This window comes from Toxotes jaculatrix, chromosome 6, assembly GCF_017976425.1.
Source record: "Toxotes jaculatrix isolate fToxJac2 chromosome 6, fToxJac2.pri, whole genome shotgun sequence".
In the NCBI taxonomy this organism is placed as follows: Eukaryota; Metazoa; Chordata; class Actinopteri; family Toxotidae; genus Toxotes; species Toxotes jaculatrix.
Window position 1 is genome coordinate 12,331,161 of NC_054399.1, and position 12,942 is coordinate 12,344,102.

At 39.5% G+C, this 12,942-nt stretch overlaps 1 protein-coding gene across 1 annotated transcript; it reads left to right on the plus strand.

Annotated features, from left to right (window-relative positions):
• The first annotated feature begins 489 nt into the window (after window positions 1-489).
• Window positions 490-12,475, plus strand: vtg3 (vitellogenin 3, phosvitinless). Its single transcript, XM_041040165.1, has 28 exons — window positions 490-531; window positions 1,137-1,157; window positions 1,250-1,401; window positions 2,101-2,352; window positions 2,467-2,628; window positions 2,727-2,875; window positions 2,974-3,124; window positions 3,482-3,639; window positions 4,685-4,850; window positions 4,972-5,097; window positions 5,283-5,501; window positions 5,903-6,120; window positions 6,206-6,303; window positions 6,383-6,507; window positions 6,600-6,701; window positions 6,802-6,921; window positions 7,046-7,235; window positions 7,353-7,440; window positions 7,624-7,809; window positions 8,411-8,549; window positions 8,665-8,833; window positions 9,515-9,624; window positions 9,716-9,802; window positions 10,160-10,366; window positions 11,180-11,325; window positions 11,543-11,681; window positions 11,811-11,924; window positions 12,129-12,475. The coding sequence occupies exons 1-27, from the start codon at window positions 492-494 to the stop codon at window positions 11,916-11,918; spliced, it is 3,828 nt and encodes a 1,275-aa protein (XP_040896099.1). The 5' UTR covers window positions 490-491; the 3' UTR covers window positions 11,919-11,924; window positions 12,129-12,475.
• The last annotated feature ends 467 nt before the right edge of the window (window positions 12,476-12,942 follow it).

Below are 12,942 nucleotides of genomic sequence, written 5' to 3' on the forward strand. Positions count from 1 at the left end.
TCCTTAAGCCCATGTGGCTGGGATTCACTGAGGGAGTAGATGCAGATCCCACAGGGCTTAACCCTCCATTCAGCTGTGAAAAAACTTGTTTGTTTCATTTTCTGATTAAATATGAGACTTTAGCTTTGATTTTTTTTAAATAGTCAAAATAAGCCATGTTCTGAGTTCCGTGTGCTTATGTAAAGAAAAACATGCTACAAATTTTCAGAGATATGATCAACTTTTTAAGCAAAATCAATAAGTAATTATGTTTTTTTTTTTTAAGTTATTTTTAAAAGCCATTTTACACAATCACAATTTATTTTTCAAAAGAAACTGTTGAGACAGTTATCTTTTTTACATGTGTCACTCTGACAATGTCACAGGTCAACACGGCTCTGGTGCAGACAGCATGTGTTTACTTTAAATCAGCCAGTCCACAGTGGAAACCCACACTGGTATATAAAGGACAAACCAACCTGAAATGTTTGCTTTCACTCGTCAGTTTCACCATGCAGGGGCTCCTCCTCTGTTGCTTTGTGGCCCTGGCCAGTAAGTTTTCACTGCTTTACTCATATCATTTGATTTATAGAAGTTATTTTGCTGTTTTAGAACAGTCAGGGCACAGTCCATGGCTCATAACCCTGGAGCTAATTTAACTATTTTTACTTTTTTCTGGTGCATATATTTTTTAATTTACTCCACCATTCAACAAGTGAGACATTGTTTAAAATAGGTATTTGGAAATGTCATATTTTGATCTATTTTATGCTAGTCAATCATGACTAGCATAAGTAATTTAGGCATGAACGACATAAATAGGGACATTTAGAGGTGAGTTGGATTACATTTATGGAGTAAGGTGACAGGTTATTAATGAAATTTAACTTGAGTCATCAACATGTTTTTGTTGTATATGGGTGTTTGTTTATTTATTTATTTATTTATTTATTTGGTACAATCTGCACTGATGTAATGTGTTTAATTTACTGTCAAACATTTTGTGTCTGGCTTTTAACCCTTTGGAAATGAGTGTTCTCCCCACTTTTAGATGATTTCCCTGGGATTAGTAGGTCCATATCTGAACAAAAAACGATGTGCTTGTATATCCACAAAAGTTCTTATACTGACACTATGTTTGACCTCATTCTCATCAGCGTGCCAAAGTGTCCGTTATGGTGAGTCTTTTTTTGTCTTTGTCTTAAAAGTAAAGCTAATCTTTTCAGAAATAATATGTGAGATGGCATTTAATATTGGAAACACATTCCAGAGCTGAGCCTGAATCCTAAGAAGACCTACGAGTACAAATATGAGGGAGTGGTGAATTTTGGACTCGGGATGCCAAACCTTGCTGAGTCTGGTGTGAGGATGGTGTGCAAGGTTAAGATCGTTGGTGCATCTGCACAAACATTCATCCTTCAGGTAAGAGTGACAATAGAGGGTAATAAAAAGTTACGCAGGACATGTTGTTCAAACATGTTAGAAATAATTTAGTTGAGTGGTGCAGCAGAAACAGTGACAGGTTGTTAATTAGTTCATGTCTGATTCAAGTCAAGCAAAGTAATCGGCAGTGCATCATTTGTCATTTATCATTTATTCATGGATGATAAATTATTTGGAAGTCATGCTAAAAAAAAACCCACCTGTTTAAAGGTTGCGCAGTCTTTTAAAGTCAAAATCATGTAGAATACATACAAAAATCACTTATACTTTAAAAGTTTTGATTTGATTCTTAATGTTGTTTGTTACAACATGAAAGAATACGAAGTTGTTTGTTACAAATATTTGCTAAAGCTGTGTAGCACTGCATGTCTTTCTTCTCCTATGCACAGTCATCTTCCGGTACTTTTTTGTCATCTTTCAGTCATAAACAGATGCTGTGATCAAACTCTGCAGGAAATATTATAATTACAGAAAAGTAAGCCTAAAAGTCCATTAACACAGTAGAGATAAATAGGGGTTCCTGTCCTCTTCTGTCGAGTAACACATTGCACCTGTGCGTCATGTGACAGTAAATCTGAGCAGGGAATGAGAGACTTTTCACATTGAGATTTCTCCACAAATACTCATGAATGTGACATATGAGAGATGAAACTGCTTATTTCCATCTCTGGCTCCAAGGTTTCAGATTTAGCCTTCGAAGAGTTCAACGGCTTCCCAGGGAAAAACAGCTTTAATGCCTCCCCAAAGCTCACCCAACGTATCGCTGCCCAGCTCGTCAAACCCTTCATGTTTGACTACGCCAGCGGGCACGTTGGTGACATCCGCGCATCTGCTGAGATTTCTGACACTGTTGTCAACATTGTGAGGGGAATACTGGGTTTCTTCCAAGTGACTGTCAAGACCACACAGAGGATCTATGAGCTGGAAGAAGTAAGTCACTGGCAGATGAAGAAGCAGCTCTATTCTGCACCATCTTTATTTATTCTAGACAAAATTGATAAAACTGTAAAAAAAAAATGTAACTAGGTTTAGTTTTGTTTGTAGGTTGGCATCCATGGCAAGTGCCAGAGTAACTACGCTACTGAAGAAAACAAGGAAACAAGGGACATGACCATCACTCAGGTTGTGGACGTCACTAACTGCAGGGAGAAAGCAGCCATCTACAGGGGAATGGCTTCTGCTGTGCTCGACCAAATCTCCAAACAGGTCTGTTTATCTCACTGCAGGTGCCTCTGATTCTACAGTTATAAATCAAGCACACCAAAGTCACATCTATTTTTGTTTTTGTGCGTCCTGCAATATAGAGAGGGGAATCTGTCATTTCAACAGTGAGATATGTTTACACAGTCAAACCAACAGCAGAGGGAGGTCTCATTACCAGGGCTCATGGCCTGGAGCGACAGCACTTCAGTCCCTTCAATGTGAAGGGCGGAAGTTTCAAGATGGAAGCGATGTAAGATAAAAAATATATATACCTGCACATTATTCCTGCTCATCCGCAAGCGCCTGTCTGTTATACAAATCGGCTGCTTTAAATAACTTCTCCTGCAGGAAGGAAATGGTGCTGCTCGGCGTGAGTGACACAGCGAGAGCCGTCATGTTTGGGCCAGTGGAAAGCAAGGGCAACCTTGTTTACAAGTTTGTCAATGCCGAAGCTAATGTCCCCATTTTCATGCAGAACCTGGAAGACCCAGTACCGAAGGTAGTAATGAGAAACTGTTAACACATAAAATTTGTGTCTTTTATAAAAATGTTTTTTCCAGAAAGCAGCAGGAAGTAGTCTAAAAGATACACTAGGATAAATTTGAAATAAACACAGAAATAGCTGGAAACTAAATTCCTAGATATTATTTAAATGTAGTAATTTAGTTTCATTTTCTAAAATCAGCTGAAAGGAAAAGTGTTTATTATCACTTATAAGTCGACTAAATCTAAGGAAACTATCATTTTGTGCACTGAGGACTGAGGATATGCTAATGAGTTCTGGAAATGTCTGAGAATCATTTGTTCTGTGATTGATTTTTTTTTCAACAGCTGTACCCTCTCATTTTCTTTCAAGGCTATTGAATTGATCAAGCGTCTGGCTGAGGCTAATAGATATCAGATTGACAGGGCAACAACTGAAGATACTATAAAGCTGTATCAACTCCTGCGAGTTGTGCCTTATGAAGGATTAGACGTCATGTGGAAGCAATTTGCAGGAAATGAAGAACATAGGTAAGTATCGTTATCATACTGTGATACAACAAATATGAACCTCGGGTCACTTTTGACCAGTGACACAAAGAACATAGCGTGAAGTTCAGCTACGGACTAAAGCAAATACACAAAATATTGGAAGCAGCCAACTTTTACCCAATGGCCTTCAGAAAGCATTTTCATTTGCTCTTGGTCTTGATCTTTCTCTAACAAGAATAAGGGTAGAATTATGCTTCTCTGGCCAGCACAGAAGCTAACATGCACGAGGTACGTTTGCTTGGCTGTCCCAACACGAAATGAACCAACCAATCAACTTGCTTGAAGAACAGGTTCAGATTTGAGAGGGGTGCACAGAAGCTCTTGTGCAAGCCTCTGTGACCTACAGTTACCCATAACACCCCTCTTACTGTAGCCTATTAGCATGGCAACATTTGTTAATTAGCACCAAACACAGCAAGTACAGCTGTGGCTGAGATCTAATTAATTTTAGTGCGTGGGCGTCTAATTGCTGCCCCAAACATGTGACCTTTCGCTAACCTTAATAGTTTAGTTAAGTTGCATCAAATTGTCTACACACAGGAAGTTTTAAATTCAGAAGTTACAAGTGAAAATTTTCAGGAAATCTTTGAATCCACTGAGAACACTGTACTTAAGACTCGAGATGAGAATCCTTCATAGATAACCTTTAACCCAGTCTTTCATTATGAGACGACAAATAAAATGGTTCCAGGCCATCTCTAAAATCTGATACTGATCCACTTCAGCTGATTAGGTAATTGAAGAGTATCCTCCCACTTAGTTCGGGGAGGATTTAGTCTGGTACATTACCACTGATCAATGATTTATTATCATGTGAGGCGTGATGACAGAAAGGTGATGAGTGAAAGACTGCTTTCCCTGCTCATTAAGAGCGAGACAGCTTGTAGTTCACTTCATACAAGTGCAATTAAAAGAGACATCTGACCCTGTCTTCCACACATTTACACTTTCCTTTTTTTTTCCTCTTTTGATTTAAGTGTTGTCTGATTAATCCATTTTCTCTGTCACTTTTCAATTATTACAGACGCTGGTTTTTGGACATGATTGTTGAGGTCGGTGATGCAAGAATCTTAAAGTTCCTGGAAATTAGATTTCAGGCTGGGGATGTGTCTGCAACTGAAGCTCTGGAAACCCTTTTGCTGGCATTTAACCATCTGCAAGCTATTCCTGAGTTGGTTGAGATGGCTAAAGTAGGTTAATGTAAAGTTGGTGAAACTCTTTGCATATTGAAGAACGTTACCTCAAAAAAAAAAAAAAAAGATTCTCTCCTCGTCCACACTATGTCAAAATATCTCTGTCACTGTTTTGCAGATGTTCCTGAGCATACCTTTCAGTAAATCCAACATATATCTGTGGCATACTGTGGTGCTTTCCTATGGTTCTCTGGTGTATAAGCACTGTGCATATTATACACCCTGCCCAGTAACTGCTGTTCAGGTAATCAAAATAAGTCAGAAATCAATTTCCTGACATAGACAGCCATTTCAAAAAAGAACACTTCAAAGTACTAATCATAAGCTGTTAAAGTACGTCGTTTGACTAAGTGAGTAGCATCAAAAAATGAAAAATTTAAACTTAAATTTAAACTGATTTATTACATATTTGTTTCATATCTGTTCTAGCCACTGCTGGACATGGCCACGGCGGCTCTGAGGAATGGCAATGAGGCAGACATGGTCATCGCTCTGAAAGCTCTGGGGAACGCAGGTCATCCGGGCAGCATTAAAACCATCATGCGCTTCCTCCCCGGAGTGGCTGCCACCCCGGCGGATCTGCCACCTCGTGTGCTGAGTGCTGCTGTGCAGTCTATGAGACTCATAGCCGCCAGAGACCCTCACAGTGTAAGAACAGCATAAAGCACACGAGAAGTCGAGAAGACTTTTTTTTGATGTTCCTTCATCACAGCTACATACAGTTTATACAAAATAGGCTTATGGTAATAGGTGAGGTACAATTCAGAGGAACAGTGCATTTACACAATTCTAATCCTGGACAAATTATGATGATTTTCTTCTTTGTAATTTTTAACAAAATGACACATTTGACATGTGCCTGACATTGTGGAGCCTCATAAAATTCTAATTTATATCCACATTTATAGTTTCTATTCTAGTTAAAGTTTCTAGTCAGTACAGAAAATTATAGCGACTGTGTTGGAACAGAAGAGAAATTGCCTCAGCAGTGGGTGGCTAAATGTGTGAGCTTTCTGAACTCCTAATTATTATAATACTTGTGTTTTCAGGTCCAAGACATCACCATGGCTCTGTTCCTACAAAAGAGCCTTCCCACTGAGATTCGCATGATGGCTTTCATGATCCTGTTTGACACTAAGCCATCAATGGCTCTGGTGTCCACAGTGACTGCACATTTACAGCAGGAGAAAGACCTCCATGTTGTTAGCTTCGCGTATTCCTACCTGAGAAGCTTTGCCAGATCCAGTACTCCAGACAATCATTTCCTGTGAGTGTGACTATAAAACATGCTGTATTTCATTGTTTATGTTCTATGATACATGTATAATCCCTTTTTGTGGCCTCTGCAATAGTTCGACTGCCTGCAGTTTAGCTGTGAAAATCCTGGCCCCTAAATTCGGTCGTCTCAGCTACCACTACAGCAAAGCAGTGCGCATGGACTGGTTCAATGGTATGTTCAAATACAGATTCCTGGATCCTGAGGTTTCTCTGAAACAGTCAAATGAGAATTTTCTGTTTTCCCAATGCAGATGATTTCCTAATTGGCACAGCGACAGAAGCCTTCATGCTAAGAAGTGCAGCAAACATCTTTCCTACTGAAATCATAACGAAAGGAAAATTTTATTTCATTGGGAGAATTCTGCAGCTACTGGAGGTGTGATATGCTACCAGTGACACTTGAATTGAACTAAAACGTGTCTTCCAAGTCATGGACAGAGTTCATCTTCCTTTCTTTGCATGCTACAGTTGGGTGTCCGTGGTGAAGGAATTAAGGAGTTGTTTGGTACCGGCATTCCCGGATTTAAAGGAGATCTAAGCTTCAGTGACTTCCAGGCTATTTTCAATGTGGTGAGTATATAATTGAAACTTTAAGGCAAAAAGATCACAACTGTAACACGATGCATCAGCTCGTGTGTTTGGTCAACCATTATGCTGTGTCATTTTACAGCTTCAGAACTGGGAAAGTCTGCCCAGTGATAAACCAGTCTTTTCTGCTTATTCACGTGCCTCTGGACAAGAGTGGTTCTTTGCTGATATCAACAAAGGGTTCATTCAGAATATCATCAGGGTGAGAGAATAACACTATTAATGATCCACTTGTGTCAAAGCCAGTGCACTCAACAAAATATATTATACTGGTAAATGGTCTACAACTTTTGTCACTTGCCGCTGTCCTGTGATCGTACTTGCAGGCTGTCAGTCCTTCTGCGGGGAAGGAAAGCCCTCTGTGGGCCGCGATTGAGAATTTACACAGGGGAGTCTCGTGGCATTGGACAAAACCATTCTTGATCTTTGAGGTTCGCTACTTCCAAGCTACCACCCTGGGTCTCCCACTGGAGATTAGCAAATATTATGAAACAGTCAATGGGATCATGGTTAACGGTGAGGAGACAAATCCTACAGCATGACCACCTTACAAATCTAATCAGCTTAGTTGATTAATAATTAAAATTGTTTTTATTTGATCTAAACCAATATCAATGTTGTTTTTTTGTGTAGCCAAAGCTGCAGTAAATCCACCACCGACTGAACGTCTTGGACAACTCTTCAATTCTGAAATATCACTAGAGACTGATGGTTTCATTGGGTAACAATGTTCAGTGTTCCTTCAATTTAAAGAAGATGCATTTCCAATGTGTTTAACAATTATTATAGGAAGTGAACCATGTTATTTGTTGGCATTTCTCTCATCTTTGCCAGATGGCCTTTGTATACAATTTATATTCATAATGTGGAGTTACAACTACTCAAATCACCTCTATGTTTTTAGTTTCACAAAGGATTTCTGGGTTTTCTACGGGATCAACACAGAACTGTTCCAGTGTGGGTCTGAGTTTAAGGCCAAAAGCCCTATCACTATTCCATGGAGGTTTTCGGCTAAGATCAACGTACAAGAAAAGAAGTTTGAATTCGACTTTCCTGCATGCAAAAAAGAGTTTGAAATCTTTTCAGTCAGGTATGTTTTAAGGGCGTGGGAGAGAAAAAATGGATTCACCTAGGACTTAAAATTCTGAATCGATTCACTGAGTGCAGTATAGCTCCTGATGGAACAACACACACACAAACGAGACTGTCCTCCCATAAAACATGACCCCATAGGTCATTTGTGCAAGCAGCTTACTACGGCCCCTAGTTGCATTTTAGATAAGAAGTAGATCATAAAATATTGTGTAATATTGTAGGAATAGTACACATGGTATGCCATCACACAGAGACTAACATTAGCAAACAAGAGCACCAAACTCCAGCACTACTTTTTTTTCAGTGTACTGAAAACATGATTGAATGGTTTATGACAGAATACACTGGAGTGAAAGTCTGGCAACAGTGCCCCTTACCTTACCTTCATTCACTTGAGAACAGATGCTGCATTAAGAATCAATCCTGAACTGAACTGTAACACCAAGAATCAAAATCAACTTTTCTATATGGTTACAACGCCTAGTACATACAGTGTTTATGTTACACTGTCTAATTATATTTTTATTATATTTTATACATGCTTTCCACAATGCAGCCTAGGTTTAAGAATTCTTATTTTCCTTTCCAACCAACAGCTCCAATGTGTATGCAGTCTCCAGGAACATTGAAGAGCCTGCTATGGCTAAAATGACCCCAGTGATGCCCAATGCTATTGACTCTAATGATGAAGTTGCCCGCAAGGGTCCCACAGTCGTGAGGCCCGAGTCAGATCAGGTACCATCAACACCTTTCGGATATTACCCCTGGAGTTCAACTAATGAAGATTTACTGAACTCAAAATAGATTCATGTCCCTGTGTTGTTGTTATTTTTTTTAACTAATCCAACAGATTGTGGCACCAAACGCCTGGCATCCAAGATCCAAAATGTGCGCTGAGAGTAACATTTATGGAGCTGGTGTCTGTGTGGAGTCTGAGTTAAGGAGAGAGTATTATCATGAGGAATACCCCCTGTACTATTTCTTGGGATACACCCACTTTGCATTCAAAGTAGTCCCAGGTATGCACCACGATTCCAATACATTACACTATACAGTGCTGCTAAACTCACATGAGACACACTACTCAGTGAAATGTGCGAGCTGAAATGGCACTTTATTGCCCAATTTGCAAACATTGCTGCTGCGGTCGCTGCATACGTAAAGCAGTCACCCAGTATTACAGCATTTTATTAGTGAACTAACACCTACAGACCAGTCCACTCATGTTACTTTCAGGAGGCATTTGTTGAGGAAATAACTGCTTTTGCCATGTGGATGCCACAGCTGTGGCATCATTTTGCAATTTTGACATGGCGACTCTGGGTATGATGTTGCTGGATTGGGTTGCTGAATGTATGAATTTCCGTTGGTCTGACCTGACCAAGCTGCAACAGAATGGGAAAGCCTTTTTACTTTTAGCAAGAGCAACTTAACACAAAACCGACAAGCAGCGTTTCACTGAAGGAAAAGTTTCAAGCCCGTTTCAGCTCTGAAAACACTCACTGGCTGTGGTTGGGTGTGGTCAGAAGTGTGTTCAGTTGCACCTGCAACTTTGTGTTTTAAAAAGTACCTTACCATTTAAGCTATTATTTTTAGTAGTAGTAGTAGTAGTAGTAGTATTAATATTATTGCTATTATTATTATTATGCAGTATTTTTTTTCTTAACTTTCTGCCAACATAACTTGTGCACTTATTTTAGCCCAGGCAATCAAAGCTGTTGACAAAATCCACTTTGAGGTTAATGCCGGCCCAAGCAGACATCCAATGAGCACACGCCAACTGCTTGAGACTCTGAGGAGGCTTTCCAAGGTATTTGGCTACCCTTGCAATGTTATTATCTCTGCACCTGCTCTGGTGTTTTATCCATTCAAATTCTCCTGTTTCTAAATTATGTTTACAGGAAGCCACTCAGCGAGTACGCCTGTCCTCTGATTCGGCCTCAAGCATCAGAGGATCTCATCACAGCGATCACGACAACTTAATGAAAGTACGCTAAACATGCTCCACAGAGAGTGACCCAAAAATTTGTTTGCCGGCATAAGAATAGGCAGTTTGTACCGAGCAATCTAATTATGTAAAATGTTTTAGCTGTGATTCATGATTCATGATCCGCCATTACCATGAAAGAAGTGAACTGTGTTTTGACTGCAGATTAAGTGTGGTTCATCAGACACACGCTGCAAATACAGCTTGTTCCCTCCCTCATTTTGACCACAGTCACAATGAGGAACATTCCAGTCCACACATGAAATAAGATGATCAATACAGACATATTGCACATATTGTACATGATACACACAAGGCCATTACAGTCTAATGAATTGTTTTCTATCTCATTCCTCAGGGCTGGGATTCAGCACCTGAAGCTGTGTTCAACATCAAAGCTTTTGCCATGAGTGGCAACCAGAAGCCTGAGGGATATGATGCAGCCATGTACTACACGCCAGAGGCAAATATTCAGAACACCCAAATGATTGTGTCCCAGGTTGGAGAAGACACCAACTGGAAGATGTGCGTGGACACCATTTTGGATGCCCAAGCTGAGGCAAAGGTAGACATGAAACACACAAGAAGAGCAGATGAGCTATTTGTATTTATCTGGGTGTGTAAAATGGTGGAAAGTTAGAGAATAACGCTGTTGTTGTGTTTCATTCATGAATTGTCTGCTGTGCAACCAAAGTTTCATACATTATTTATTCCTCTATACAAAAGAGCTCCATTGTTTTCCAAAAGCTATGAAAACCACATAAAAGAGCCGTATGATTCTACTAGGGGAACTATATTCCTTAATTTCAATGAATATAGCCAGTGTAGTTTATTCCTAACCCAATTGTGACTACATTCTCCATCTCTGGAGAGTTTGGGAAGAATAAAAAAGGGTGTCTTTACACTGCTTTGTTACATTGACAAGTCTCATTGACAAGCAATGTGTTTTAATGATTTTTAGACACTAGTAGATTTCTGTGAAATGAAGGCATGAGCCATGTTAGGAAGTAGATACACAGAGAAAACTTAACTTGTTTGTAGGATAAATTTATGTTTAGCTTGATTGTTCATGGAACTTGTAGATAACAGAAAGATAAAAGACGCTGGCTTCCCCTTTAAAGTCATCTAAAAACAGCCATCAACCATATTACATCCAGGCTCAAAGTGGACAAATACACTCTTGAGCCAACGTGGTCACATGCATAATGTGTGCAGCTGACAAATGCTTGTGTAATTCCTTGTTAAGCTTTAGAAGGAAATGTCACACTGCCCGCTCATTTGTCTCATCGTCCTTCATAGTTAAGCAATTAAAACTGTGAGATGGGGGGACAGTTGTTTGTAGTTTCCCCTCGTGATTGATCTCTTGCGTTTGGTCTAGGCACACATCAGATGGGGATCTGAATGTCAGTCCTATGAAATGTCAATGAGAGCTGCAACTGCACATCTGCCTGGTTCCAAGCCAACACTCAAGGCCAAAGTACACTGGACCAGGATCCCAGAAACCATGGCAGCGATGGGCAGCAGGTGAGCTTCAGTGGGAAAAATGTTATTTGCAGTTTGTATGAAGAAAGTAAATAAATAAAATGTGAGGAGAGCAGAGGAGGACAAGCTGAAGAAGAAAGGGAACATTTTCCAGCAACTTACTTTGCTTTGCAGAGCACAGTAGAAACATGGTAAAAACTGTGTTTATTATAAAATCTCCTGGTATGTGTTGCTAAAGGAGGTTTTCTACCCTTCCCAGAATTGAAAGCTACATCCCAGGCATGGCTTTTCTTCTCGGCTTCTACCAGCAACATGAGAGAAATGCCAGACAGGAGGTTTCCGCATCAGTTGTTGCTGCCTCAGCTGACAGCGTCGATGTGAAGATTAAATTCCCAGAGGTGTCACAGGAAATGCCGACATACCTACCTACATTTTTATGCAAAACTTCTAAATCCTTACATTGCATATTACTAATCTTGACTGCTGTATTTACACAGATGTGTCATTTTCTTCTGTCTTGTCATTAGTATACAGTCTACCGCCAGGCTATTCCAGTTCCACTACCACCGGCCAGTTTTCAGGAGTTTCAACACGACACCAGAAACACAACAATAGATGGATTTGGACTTGCATAAAAACATGTGAGCTACATACACCAGTTCAGCTGAGCTTAACTGAACGTTCATACTAATTTTCTGTCTTTTTTAAAATACTGTGTAATTTTGGGTATGCCTGCGTGTGGCGGTGGACTGTTTTGTCAGATTTCTATGCAAAGCAGATGTGCAAAAACAAGCAAAGAGCTGTGCCATTTTTGCTTGCTTTATAAAATATGTTTTGTTTTGCAGGAAGACAACAAAGCCCAGATGGGAGCCAGATGCCTCTTTTCACAGAGATAGCACTGCATCCACAATCTCACCACCATGATGAAAGTGAGGATCATAAAAGATGTATCAGTAATCCCTCAGATGTCACCAGTTTGGAAATAACCTGTAAAGGTCTTGATTTATTCATTCCAAAGTGTGTTAATATTTGAACACATTCTTTTGAAGAAATATCTTCTTAATTCCTGCTTATGTTCCAAAATATTGTATCTTCATAAAACTGGATTTTTACCGATACTGTTTCAGCAAGTTTTGTTTTCTGTTCTGATTCTGTCACTACAAATCCTTTGTTCATCCAGCACTGTGCTAAATTTGTGTATCCCATGATTAAAATACAGAGCAACCTGTTTCTTTCTTTTACTTTACCATTACAACATGTAATGATTCTCCACTAAGTTCTGCTTGTTAATGCATTTAAAAGGATTAAAGAGTAGCTGAATTTCAGCTATGGTTTATTTTTTCATGACCTATAATTTAGAACCAAATTATTAATACACTGTATCACACTAATTGAGATATAGCTGAGCGTATTACTAAGTATCACACAATATTGTAAGGTCAGACAACCATCAGCAGTACTGATGAAATCCCTGGAAATTCTGAGAAACTTGATTCAGAGGATAAAAACTGAGTTTAATTACACAGCTTTGTATTTGCCAAATCTAATTTTACTTGCAATACGTAAGGTACAGAGTTGAAACTGCACAAAACACAATCCAAAATGGCTGGCAGGTCTGTCCATTCCACCGGCCAATTTGGCAAATAAACAGTCCTTGTT

Excerpts from the sequence above, each read along its gene's own strand:
- vtg3 (XM_041040165.1), top strand. The coding sequence starts at position 492 with ATGCAGGGGCTCCTCCTCTGTTGCTTTGTGGCCCTGGCCA. Across the intron at positions 532-1,136 it reads TTGCTTTGTGGCCCTGGCCA|CGTGCCAAAGTGTCCGTTAT; the intron begins GTAAGTTTTCAC and ends CATTCTCATCAG. Across the intron at positions 2,629-2,726 it reads TCGACCAAATCTCCAAACAG|AGAGGGGAATCTGTCATTTC; the intron begins GTCTGTTTATCT and ends CCTGCAATATAG.